The sequence below is a fragment of the Macaca thibetana genome, chromosome 14 (assembly GCF_024542745.1).
Source record: "Macaca thibetana thibetana isolate TM-01 chromosome 14, ASM2454274v1, whole genome shotgun sequence".
In the NCBI taxonomy this organism is placed as follows: Eukaryota; Metazoa; Chordata; class Mammalia; order Primates; family Cercopithecidae; genus Macaca; species Macaca thibetana.
This window is the reverse complement of record NC_065591.1, coordinates 19,480,709-19,493,812: the sequence shown is the minus strand read 5'-3', so window position 1 is coordinate 19,493,812 and position 13,104 is coordinate 19,480,709. Positions and strand designations below refer to the sequence as shown.

At 38.5% G+C, this 13,104-nt stretch overlaps 1 protein-coding gene across 24 annotated transcripts in view; it reads right to left on the bottom strand.

Annotated features, from left to right (window-relative positions):
• Positions 1-13,104, bottom strand: part of PHF21A (PHD finger protein 21A) — a 191,035-nt gene that overhangs the window by 111,023 nt on the left and 66,908 nt on the right. The window contains exon 2 of one of the 24 annotated variants that reach the window (XM_050757570.1): positions 7,779-7,876. The exons of the other annotated variants lie outside the window; for them this stretch is intronic. Within the exon in view, the coding sequence (XP_050613527.1) occupies positions 7,779-7,796 (18 nt within the window). The 5' untranslated portion in view covers positions 7,797-7,876. The remainder of the gene's footprint in view (positions 1-7,778; positions 7,877-13,104) is intronic. 24 annotated transcript variants of the gene reach the window in all.

The window sequence follows — 13,104 nt, the reverse complement described above, 5'->3', positions numbered from 1 at the left end:
ACATCTTTCTTCTCCCATGAACCATCTGAAAGTGGCATATGAAACCATATGCCAGATGACATTATTACACTTAACCCTTAAATACTACACTAGTAGCCGTTTCTATTACAAAAGGATCTTGTGTCTTATAGTAAAGACAGAGCCCAGAATTCCTCAAAATTTTACACTATGAGATCCTGGGGACAGGATTCATCTCTTGTATTTTTAAAATCCTGTATGTCTGCTTAAGTGTTAAAAATGGCAATTTCCCTACTATACTTAACATGATTTGAGATTCACAAAACATCTTCTGGAACACAACCACTGTCTATAGGGAGCTGAATAATTCCTCAGAAGCACCAGTTCAATATTATACTGGTTATTTTTTAGGGTGCCAGGCAACTTAATATAATAAATATTTTTTATAAAAAGCAAGCACATCTTGGGGCCTGTGGGAAAGCCACATGACAAAATATATTCCTCAATAGGGCATATTCCATATTTTTACGAATACTTGAACCAAACTTTAAGACTACTGGACAGGTATTTGGCCATTGTCAACTGGGAGCTAGAATCTCACAGTAAACCAGAAGATCCTAGAAGCAGCCATATTAGTATGTCTGATAGTGCAACTCCGGAAACTTCATCACCACTTGAGCTGTTCTATGCTGAGGTACAGGACGGGCCAGGTACACGTTATGAAACTGGACTAAAATCACTGAATGGTTTTTATAAGTCCTAGAAAACTAAAGAAAGAGATTGGTGAAATGTATAACATGCCTCCTAAACAAGCAACCTGAACTCTCTCAATCTCATCCGTGTCTTATGACTAGGACATGGTGCTGGGATCTGAATGTTAGCGTCCACCCAAAATGCATATGTTGAAATCTAATTCCCAGTGCAACTGTATTAAGAGGTGAGGTCTTTTGGAGGCCATTAGGTCACGAGGGCCCTCCTTAATGAATGGGATTAGTGTCCTTATAAAAGAGGCCTACGAAAGCTTGTTTTTCCCCTTCTGCCATAGATAGCACCTTCTTGCTATGTCCTCGCAGCAAGAAGGTACTATCTATGAAGCAGACAGCAGGCCCTCACAAAATCTGCTGATGCCTTGAACATGGACATCACAGCCTCCAGAGTTGTAAGCAATAAATTTCTGTTATTTATAAATGATCCAGTCTAAGGTATTTTGTTACAGCAGCCTGAATAAACTAATACATGTGGTAATCAGGATCTCCAGATCTCTCTCCATCCAGAATTCCTATTATTACTCTAACTCTCCTTCCTTTCTCATCCTACTGTCCTACCCCTCCTTTTGATAGAAGATACTTGAAATTTTAATTTTGTGAGGATAAAAAGATGGCATTCATGTTTAAATGCCATTTGGGTCCCTTAGATGTAAGAAATTCAATCAATGTAAAGTACACTTTAAATAATAATTAAGCAGAAATAAATGATGTGGGAATAAGACTGACAACCTATCAATGATCCCATTCTATCCAAGGACTTCTTTTGAAAGTTATCATGTCCAAATAGAAAAATAAAACAAATTTATGTAACTGTGGAATTTGTTCAGAAACACCATGCATCTGAAGATACAGGTTACTGCTGTTTACTTACATCATCACCTTTATCAATACAAAGTTTTCCTCAAATTAATCCTTTCTGGTTAACATACTACATTCTATATCTAGAAAAGCAAACAGAGTGGCAAATAAAGCCGATATCACAGTCTTATTAGTTATTAATATCTGCAATGCCTCTCTTTCCACTGGCCTAGTGAAGCTTTGGCCCCTGAAGTGATAAAGATGCTCTCTGCCAAACTGTTCTCCATCTCTAAGGCAGTATTAACATGTTACAAAGTGCCAAAAGGACCATTAAAAAAAAAAAAAAAACTGACCCACTTTTAGAAGTCAGCAGCTTTTTCCTTCTGGTGAAGTATGAATATTTAAATCAGGCAGACAAGTCAAGAAGCAAACATTTCATCCTGAATGCAATGTCTGCATCTCCCACTCAGAGCTGAGAGGACCCCAATGTCATATACCCACATTGAAATAAATGCTCACTTAGGACTCCAGAAGGGCAGTTTTCTAATCATTTCACTGTTTTTTGGACTTGAAGTACTACATTTGGATGTGAGTGCAGAAAACAGTAAAAGATGGATCACAGCAACTGCTTCAAATTATATACTTAATGATTTATATCAAGCATAGTAGAATTTAATTTGTAGTAAATCAAGCAAACCGAGGAAAGGTTAAGATTGTGGTTAACAGCTGTAAATTTGTTTTTACCTTCATCATAGAGTAACAACGCATTACAGGAGTACTACATTTGAAAAGATGGTAAACTCATCATAATAAAACTGACTAGAATCAAGTTTCAACCTAAGCACTACTGCTTAAATGAGATAAATAATAGCAACTATTAACACAAGATACAGGAAAACAAACTGGAAGATAAATCAAACTACTATTCAAACGCTGTTCTATAGTACAGCTAGAGGTACCTTTTGGCTTTATTGAGAATACATTATTAAACCAAATGCACCTTAAATGAGCAGAAAAAAAAAAAAAAAGAAAATTCATGCGAGGTAAATGAAGTAATTAGAAATTTGAGGGTCAGCTGACCTACTCAAATCTAGAATGAAAACTTACAACAGAAACTCCCAATCTTTACACTTCCAGTGATCCCGGTACTACTTTTTCCCCTCCCCTTTTCACCCCCATTTGGATTTCATATCTTATTTTCCAAACAAGCAGCATTTCAAGTAGCAACCTGTGTAACCTTCACACAGGGATATGCAGCACTTCTCTTCTTCTTTCAGGTAACCCAGATTAGGAAGCAATGTTATAAATCCATTTTGCTTCTGTAACAGTTATCCAAACTCTTTTAAACATTAAACATTAAACCTGTGCTTTCACTCACAAACATTCTCATTTCTAAGCAAACAGGCCAAAATTTCACAATTATGAAATAAAATTCCTTTTAATGAAAAAAATCTGCTTTCTTAACTATATACCTGACTCCCTTCTACAAGATAAAGAACTGATTTAATTCTCTGAATATACTGCCTTAGCAAAACACACACACACAAAAAGCAGACAGGCCAATGAAACCTTATTTCCTCCAATATAAGCTCATTTTACCCTTCAAATGCTAAAGTATTCCATTCAAAAGATAGGAACTGATCAAAGCTTTCAAAGCAAGTGTAGTTCTAGGCAAGCACAGTATGGTCATATAAGGCCTTCTAGTACCAGGTCCTGTCATAACTACTTAATCCTATTTTTGATTGTGGCCCAACACTTTTTATGAAAAGTGTTACACATATAGCAAAGTTCTTATCTGTGTTTTGTGTTCATTCCTATATCGCTGCCTTAGCTTGTGTGACTCCCCTGACTCAGAATGCCTCCATTCTTTCTGTTTCTGGAGCAAAGTCCCAATTGGGTTCCCAAGCTGTTCCTGCTTTCTCTCTTCTCATTATCTATACCACATGCTAACTCTTCACTATGTACTGTCCTGGTCTACCATGTGTGTTTATTTCTTTTTCCCTATGAAAGATCATAAGCATTAGCACACATTATTACACCAGGTATTAACACAAAGGAGAGGCTAAAAATATACTTCCTGCTGATGAATTTCATATAAAAATACATAGTCAAAACTTGCTGAGGGGAGTTGGGAAAGGTAGAGAAAGAATAGAGAGGTTGTCTGATTCAGTGGCTGATATGTTTTTAGGACACTACTATTACTCCAATCTAATCACTTGCTATATTTTACCCAAGGAAGCAAGCTAGGAATTGGAAAAAATTTATTTAGAGCTTCTAAAATTAGCATTTTATATCCTAGTAAACAGAATCACAAGGACTCAAAGCACTACAACGTAGTCAAAAAAAGAATGGTTAGAAATCAAGATTCTCTCTTGGAATATTTAGTTAAATGAAAAAGAGAAGGGGTCTAACTTCAAAGGAAATCACTATCTGTTCTCTAAAACACATAGGTTACTAGACTTTTTGGAAGCCCTACTCTTGCCTTCTGTGAGTTTCTTAACCCCCTTCTGCTCCAAGACCCCTTTATGAGACCATGGCAGCCAGGTGTCCTAGTAAGACTCTGCTCATGGTTTACCTTGAGATGTGGTCACCAGAAAAATGAGGATAAACTCCTCACTGGGTTGGACTCAATAGCCCAAGAGTTCACAACGGGCTCTGTTTTCTTGCTTACAGAGATAAAGTACCATATTAAAACTCAATACATTTTGGGAAGAAAAGATAAAAACACAAAAAGAGTCTGTCTTATCTTCAGAAATGCAATTCTCAGCTTTGTGAGCTCTGGCATTCAGCTAGCCAGATTACCAAGCTTATTTGAAAGCTGAAGGCTTTGCCCTGACTCCATCTTTTGCTATTTTCAGGGTTTGTTTTCATGAGTGTCCCTGAGCTTATGCACATGTGCTTCACTCAATTCACACACATCAGTGAACAGCAGCAGCAGAAATCCAGGTCCACAGCAGGAGGTTTAATTAACTGTACACAGGACAGTGCCAATAGCACTGGGGCCATCCTCCTATGGGGCAGCACACCAACAAGGCTAATATGCAAGGGAAATCCACTTCTGGAGGCAAAAAAAGTATTTCCCCATCAAGCAAAATGAGAGATCAATATGGCAAAAGAGAAACCAAAAACCAAAACAAACCAAACCCAAACCGAAAAACCTTGCCAGGATAGCCTCAACAACAAACCAGAGCTTCTCTTCACACAGGGCAAGAGAAACGCCAGGATTTAATGTTTTCCATTGTTTGGGTCAGGCTTCAGTCTGCTTTTCTAATGGTTATTAGAAGCCATTCTAAGGCAATCTCACAGAGGCCTTTCTAATCATTTTGCGCATATATTTCCCTCATATATCTTCTCTGTCAAAAGGGTTGGTAATGGTATTACGCCACAAGACAAAAATAATATTAAATGATGATGGCAGTGGTGAAGATCTAGGTGGTAATGCAGATGGCAAATGAGCTTTCTACATGTAAACACACTATAAAACCCAACAACATAGAAAGAAGCCTGCCTTCGCTCTGTGAAGAGTGTCTGGACAAACGAGAGTAGTTTCCAAATCCTTATCAAGGATTTCTCCCATCCACGCAGCAAGACACACAGTTGTCACTGCTCCCCATGATGAAAGTTCGAGTCAAAAGTGTATATTCAGAAGTTTGAGCTGTTTGCTAGTCTAGATTGAGGATGACATGGGCAGGTCAAAATAAACAGCTTTACCTCTGATAAACTTTAAGCTAATTTAAAGTGATTCAGGAAGGCTATTTAAACATTTTTCTCATGTTTAACAAGTAACAAACTTTTAGAAAATAAATGTAGTTGACCAAACAAATGTCACTACGGAGAAATTAATGAGCAACTGGTACAGTATAGACCCAGCCTGAGATAAAGGCTTCAGGCAGGTTACTTTGCTCTAGCTCTTTTGATACCAGTTCCCTATGTAACTCATAGGGATGTAGGGAGGGTTAATTTGATAGTGTCTGTAAAATGCTTTGAACTCCTTAGTGACAAGTGACATAAGTGGTTACTATTATACATTGCTGGAGTTGAAAACATGAAAGAAAGGGAAAAACAATACTCCTTGATGGTTTATTATGAAGCATTTTTATAGACTGGTAAGGTATTTTATAATTGTTTTTTATTAGTTAGTCTTCATTATGTGCCCAAGAGATAGGAAATATTCCTGGTTTGTTCTTCTGGATAAAGAAACCAAGTCAAGAAGGTAAATGACTTTTAGTTAGGAAGCATTATTATCTCCATTTTTCACGTAAGGAAAGCAAGACAGAGAAGGTGAATGACTTTTCTAGTCACATTCAAGAACTGAAAGGGTTAAAGCATAATTAAGAGTCTGGAAGATATTATTATTTCTCTGCAATGTTCTGACATTGTTCTGACAAGAAGGCAGTGACTAACAACCAGAAAGCCTGCGATTAAATACTTGTTCTACCAATTCTTGGTTGTGTAAGCTTAAGAGAAGTCACTTTTTCTTTGTGTCAATTTCATCTGCATGGTGAGGTCCAGTGGGGATCAAATTACATAAAGCATGTGAAAACTCTGGGTAAACAACGGCACACTATGCAAATAAGTTATTACCATTATTAGGCTGGTATCCTTTATTGAAAATATGGGTTCTCCTAGCCAGTATAACTTTGAATTAAAAGACATTTCAGTGCCCTGAGACCAAATGAAATATGTAATACTTTTTTAAAACAGATGTATTGAGATACAATTCATGTATCACACAATTCATCTGCTTGAAGTGTAGAATTCAATGGCTTTTAACATATCCACAGTTGTACAACCCCAGAATTAAATTTCAGAACATCGTCACTGCCCTAAAAGGAACCCTGTGACATTAGCAGTCACTCCCCATTCCCCAACCACTCACACATATCCACAATTCCCCCAGCCCTGGGCAACCATTAATTGACTTTCTGTCTCTAGGGAGGTGCATATTCTAAACATTTCTTACAAACAGAATCATACAGTATGAGGCCTTTTGTGATTGGCTTCTTTTACTTAGCATAATGTTTTCAAGATTCATCCATGTTGTAGCATGTATCATTCTACATGTAGTACTTCATTCCTTTTTACTGTCAAATAATATTCCACTGCATGGATATACCACACTTTATTTAACTATCCATCAGTTGATGGGTTGTTTCCACTTTTTGGGTGCCATGAATAATACTATGAACATCCATGTAGAAATTTTTGTTTGAGGGCTGGGCATGGTGGCTCACACTTGTAATCCCAGCACTTTTGGAGGTTGAGGCAGGTGGGTCACCTGAGGTCAGGAGTTTGAGACCAGCCTGGCCAACATGGTAAAACCCCATCTCTACTAAAAATACAAAAATTAGCAGGGCATGGTGGCATACGCCTGTAATCCCAGCTACTTGGGAGGCTGAGGCAGGGGAACTGCTTGAACCCGGGAGGCAGAGGCTGCAGGGAGCCAAGATGGTGCCACTGCACTCCAGCCTGGGCGACAGAGCAAGACTCCATCTCAAAAAAAAAAAAAAAAAAGTTTTTTTGTTTGAATGTATGTTTTCATTTCTTTAGGATCTATACCTGGAAATATATATACCTAGGAATAACTGCTCAGCCACATGGTAAGTCTATGTTTAATATTTTGAGAAACTACCAGACTGTTTTTCAACTGGCTGTACCATTTTACATTCCCACCAGTAATGTCTGAGGAATAGATAATTGAAGGTAGACCATAGAAGGCAGACTATTAGCTAGCTGTCTGTTAGGGAATAGCTAAACTAGCTCTGTAGTAACTAGCTGTCTGTTAGGGAATAGCTAAACTAGCTCTGCAGTAACTAGCTGTCTGTTAGGGAATAGCTAAACTAGCTCTGCAGTAACTAGCTGTCTGTTAGGGAATAGCTAAACTAGCTCTGCAGAATGACAGCTTGTGTTACTGACAGCAGGGATGACAATGCTTCACACCAAGTTTTCAAAAGGAGACATTATCGTTGTTGGGGCATTTTCCTCCTTTTCTCCCCACTTGCCTAGGCCTGGTCCAGGCCAAGGCAATATAAACAGCTTTTTACACACAAACTAATGTTGTTCCCATCTCTAAGAGAAAGTAACACAGAACTGTCAGAGCCAGGCTTTAAAAAGTCCTCTATCATTTCTGAAATCCTGATAGTAAGGTATGTTGTCCTTTTGAGTCTCCATAATTGCTGTGTAAAAGTTATGAAATTTTTTATGCCCTCACCATTCCCTTTGATCCATTAGGTTGAACCCAGCCCAAATACATACGTTCAGTAGGTCAAGCATAGGCTAGCTTCAACACAGTGTATTCCTGTACAGTGGCATCTGCAAGCCAAATAGAACTGGTAGAGGGAAACAGATGGCTTCTAAAAGGGGAAGAGAAGAAAAACAGAAGGTCAGGTAGAAGAGGGTGTGGGGGGGAAGGAGGGATAGAAAGAGGATAGGAGAAAGGAGAAGCATATTTCTGGTTTTGCTCTTCCCACCTGTCACAGCACTCTCCTTGCTGGTTGCCAGCATGCTCCCTTGCAAACACAGCTGCAAGTGACAAAGAGCAGCCACTGTCCTACTCAGGGGGTCCCCTCCACGTTCCATATTGTAAACTGTACTGAAATGCCAATTGTTTACAAGGAAGGGAATTATGCACCCATTAGTCACGAATAGCAAACTGCTGTCTATATCCAACAAATTAGCACTGAGAACCATAGGTTCCCTACAAAACAACAAGACTCTCCAGCAAACAATAAAAAGCAACAGAATCAAGAGATTAAGTACTAAAAAATGTGGCTTATTTTAATTTTGTATATTTGTCAGACCTGTGATTAGCTCAAAGTAAGACCATATTCTATCATATATTTCATGTAGTCACCACATGTTCAATTTGCTGTATTGCTCTGCTCTTATGCAATTAAAAGAAAATTAGCAAGTTTTTCCCCAGCAGAGTTAGCGATTGCCACTAGGGATTGCCACTGAAAGGAAATGCTTCACGCCAAGTTTTAAAAAGAAGAGATACTAGCTGTCGGGACATTTGCCTCCTATTTTCCCCCTTAACTTGGCCTAGGCCAAAGCTATGGTAAAGGGAACATAAGCAGCTTTTTTACACACAGACTAATGTTGCCAGCAGCGTTCCAGTGGCCTTGCTCACAGCAGGAGAAGGCGTGGGGACTAATACCACTGGGTCTTGTTGAAGAAAAGTGGCCGGCTTACTTTGATCAACTGAGTGGTGTGCTGATCAGTGTGATTTCCCTGTTTTGCTGACTGTGAGCATGTTGGGGAGAGCAGGAGAGCTGGCTTCTGAGAGGCCCATGCAGGGAGGCAAATTCCATAGCTGCCGAATCACAAAAAGCAACAAGAAATAAAAGAGGGCTGAACTGGAAGCAGACACCTTAATTCTGCCAGCATGTTACTTACTGACATAAGCATCTCTGGGAGGGGAATGAAGTAGGTACTTCCATAATTTTCATTCATCAATTGCAGTACTATACATGAAACTATTAAGTACAATGTTCAAGAGCATAGTCCAAGCTCCTGAAACTATAATTTACAATTTTTAATTACTTCAATTTAATGGTGAAGAGAAAGAATTGGAATTAATAAGATTTTTAAAAATTAAAATTGAGGAAACAGGAACACATCAGCCTATGCGGCTCTTGGCATCGAGACAAAAGAAGTATGTCCAGCAACTGAGTGTGTATGCAGGACTACAGCTATGACATACACCCCTCTCTACTATTTGCCAGAGAAGCAGCTGCTGGATTAACATGAGTTAATCTGCTTGCATGCTACACAGATTTTTTTCTAGTAAATTGCAAAAATTTACCTAAAGATAAATATAGCAGTCTCTGAGTTCTCTGTCCCATTCAGCTGCTGCTGAGAAAAACTTCTGTTATCTTAAATCTCATCAGCAGATTGTACTCCTTCCTGGGAAACAGCAGCAAAAAGTAGCTTTCTAAAAGCATAGTTAGTCTCTCTGAGGTAAAATACACCACATTTAAATGGCTTCTTCCAAAAAGGATAACTTTCCACCTTTCAAGTTTTAATTCTTGATAAATAAAGTATGTGGTTTCTTACGCTAGATCTAATCATCGCTGCTTTAAAGAGTAAATAGTCAATTGCAAATTGAGCAAATTGCTTTGGCTATCCTAGTACCAGAAATGAAATGGATTAGGTCAGCAGGTGGCATGTCATTTCAGTGCTGCCTGGGGGCCCAAAATACAGTTAGGTCATTTTTATTCTTGTGACAGCCAGAATGAAAACCAGAGCATTTAGCGTTACCTCCCGCCTCCATTCTCATACCATCTTGGGCACAAAAGAGTTTACTAGGCCTTCATTTCCAGTGTCTAGACTCCTTCTGGGGCCTCGAGAGACACATGGGTTGAAGCTGCCTAAGGAAACCTGAAACAGAGTACTCTGACTTTGGTCTTCAGAAACATAAAGCTTCTTGTCTACACAGAGAAAACGGAATTCTCATTTAACCAGCTGTTTTTAAGTATGCCAATGTGCAATTCCATTCTGTAGTACTTCCCTTGAAGGAAGAGAATGGTCATCATGTCTCAACTCACAGGAGTGAGGAAACTGGTCTCTGCTCCCACGGAGGAAGACATTAGAGGAAGACAAAGGATTGGATGAAGGAATGGACTTAAGCTAAGAAGCAGAAAGAAAGGTGATAGTGGATGGGGAAACACGCAGAAGAAGAAAAGGTAAACTGGGACAAAAATTCTTCTGTACAGAAACCAGGAGCTTCTTGCAATGGTCGGAACATTTAAAATATCCAAAAATAGCTTTTCTATCAAGCTTCCTTTCCCCCATATGTTTTTCAAACTACTAGTAGAATTCCAAATATAAGGTAGCCTCCCAAAGTTTACTCCTATGAAAACAGTCAATGGAATAGTCAATAGTCAAGGTTGAGATGATCCAGGAGTAGCACGTGACCCAGGCCCAAACAATGAGGGGACTCCAGTTCCCCAGCCACAAAAGGATGACTGATTTGAAAATGGACCTAAAAATCATGCCCATGCTCTATGCTGGTACTTCCAGGAAAAAACAAACAAACAAAAAAAGTTACCTCTTCATTGGAGTGATTAAATGGCAGGTTGTAAACCTAGAGCTGCCAGAGGTAACCTCTGCCAGTACAGGGCAGCCTGTAAGCAAATGAAGCCAAAAGAGGGAGAAAGTGTCCTAAAGGTCCTAAATCCATCCATGCCCGAAAGCAGCTATATCCCTGAACTTACTAGTTATATATACCAATAAATCTCTTTTCCTTCAACAACATTGAATTGAGTTTCTATCACTGGAAAGCAGAAGAGTCTTCACTCATACACCTACCGAATACCTTTGTACTAGCCATTCAACCTCACTGCCTATCAGTTTTCTGAGCTCCGATAAGAAAAAAAAAAAAAAAAAAAAAAACATGTTTACTTTACAGAATTGAAAACTGCTAAGTACTACACAGGAGCCAACAATATTTTAACTAAAACAAAAGGTAGGGATAGAAGAAGTAAGATAGTCATGGAGCTAAATTGCTCCTAGCTGCTAGTGCTGGTAAGAAAATATTCTATTTCTATCAGTTTTTCACCATGTGCCCTGATGAAATCTTTATCAAAGCAGTTAATCGCCTAGTAAATCTTTAAATATTTTCCCTTTTACTTCCAGTTAGCAAGGCTTTTCCACCTTCTTGGACATCTTTGACCAAGCCATCTTACCATGTTGGGAACAGTCCCCCCAAAATCTGGCCGTAAACTGGCCCCAAAACTGGCCATAAACAAAATCTCTGTGACATACTATTGATGGCCATAACACCCACGCCGGAAGGTTGTGGGTTTACCCGAATGAGGGCAAGGAACACCTGGCCCACCTAGGGCAGAAAACTGCTTAAAGGCGTTCTTAAACCACAAACAATAGCATGAGCGATCTGTGCCTTAAGGACATGCTCCTGCTGCAGATAACTTGCCAAACCCATCCCTTTATTTCAGCCCATCCCTTCATTTCCCATAAGGGATACTTTTAGTTAATCTCGTTTCCCATAAGGGATACTTTTAGTTAATCTAATATCTACAGAAACAATGCTAATGACTGGCTTGCTGTTATTAAATACGTGGTGGTAAATCTCTATTGGGGTTCTCAGCTCTGAAGGCTGTGAGACCCCTGATTGCCCACTTTACACCTCTCTATTTCTGTGTGTGTGTCTTTAATTCCTCTAGCGCTGCTGGGTTAGGGTCTCCCCGACCGAGCTGGTCTCGGCATTACCAGGCTTACCATGATGAATAAGCAAAGGGATCACAGAAACGGAAAATTAACAGTTCCATCTTTAAGGGGCATGTGCATGTGTATGATGCCCATGCAGATACACATGTGCTACAAGATGAAGTAGAAGAATAATTCTCACATGAAGGCAAATCAGGGATGAAAAGAAGCTACTTCTACACAACAAGGTGAAAATCTAAGGGCCTCGAGTAATGTACCCGCTCCCAAAGCATTATTATTCTAAAGGCAGAACTGAATGATTAGGACTACATTTTCAATTCAAAATTCATAATCAAATGTAATGTGTATTTTGGAAGTTGATTTAGTGTCCTGATAAATGTTTGGTTTCACAGAACACTAGATCACATCTCTCATGGATAGCAGAATAAAACACTTTTTATAATATATGTAACTGATTTACAAAATATCAATATGAAAGAACTACTAGTGAAACAAATACCTAAAAGTAAAGGGTACTAACTTCTAGTCCTCTTTTGATGTAAGTGTGTAAATAAAAGCAAGAAATGCACAACTAATATTTTGTAAGAGCTAGGAAGAAAAATCATAAATGTGCTATACTTTCAACCTCCAAAGTTGCTGGACCTAAAGATTAAGTATAAATGAAATCATTCTTAAGAGGATATTTTATTTTAAGATGTTATCAGTATCTTTGACATCAATTATTCTTTCTTCATTATATATATAATTACATATATACTATGACTGGTAAAAAGTACCCCATGCCTCAGCATGGAGTTCTAACCTTAATCAGTGTTTCATATAGGCTGAACATTAATTTTTTTTGTTCCCCATCTTATTCAATGACTCATATAAAATATTCCAGATAAATGAGTTTCAATCCTCATCTTCCTCCTGTTCTTCTACCTGGTTAATCTGGAAGTAACACAATTTGTAACTCCATTTGCTGTTAGCAACTATGTGCAATCAATCACATAAATTATTCTTCTTCAAGGATTTTTTTGTGATATATTTCAAAAACCTTTTGGAAAAAGGCACCTCAAAAGTTACAGTGGCCTTGCTCTTGCTGCATGTGATGGTTACAACCCCTCCAACGAGATTCCAAGCTTTTCCATTCACTTTCTCTTGGAGAACCTGCTAAAAATTGGCAGCATCCACGATTCCATTCAGATCTTGCTTATTTTGCCCCCCTTCGCCACAAGCTTTTTCACAAGCATCATCATGGCAGTGGAGGAAGAAAGTTGAACATTAATATTTTAAGCAAATAAAATATATGATGCTTTTCTTGAGGCTTCTGACCCACTAAAATGTTTCTGAAAACTAAAATACGCTGGTAAAAGTTGTATTCCTCTAACTATAGTCAAAAAAGAATTTC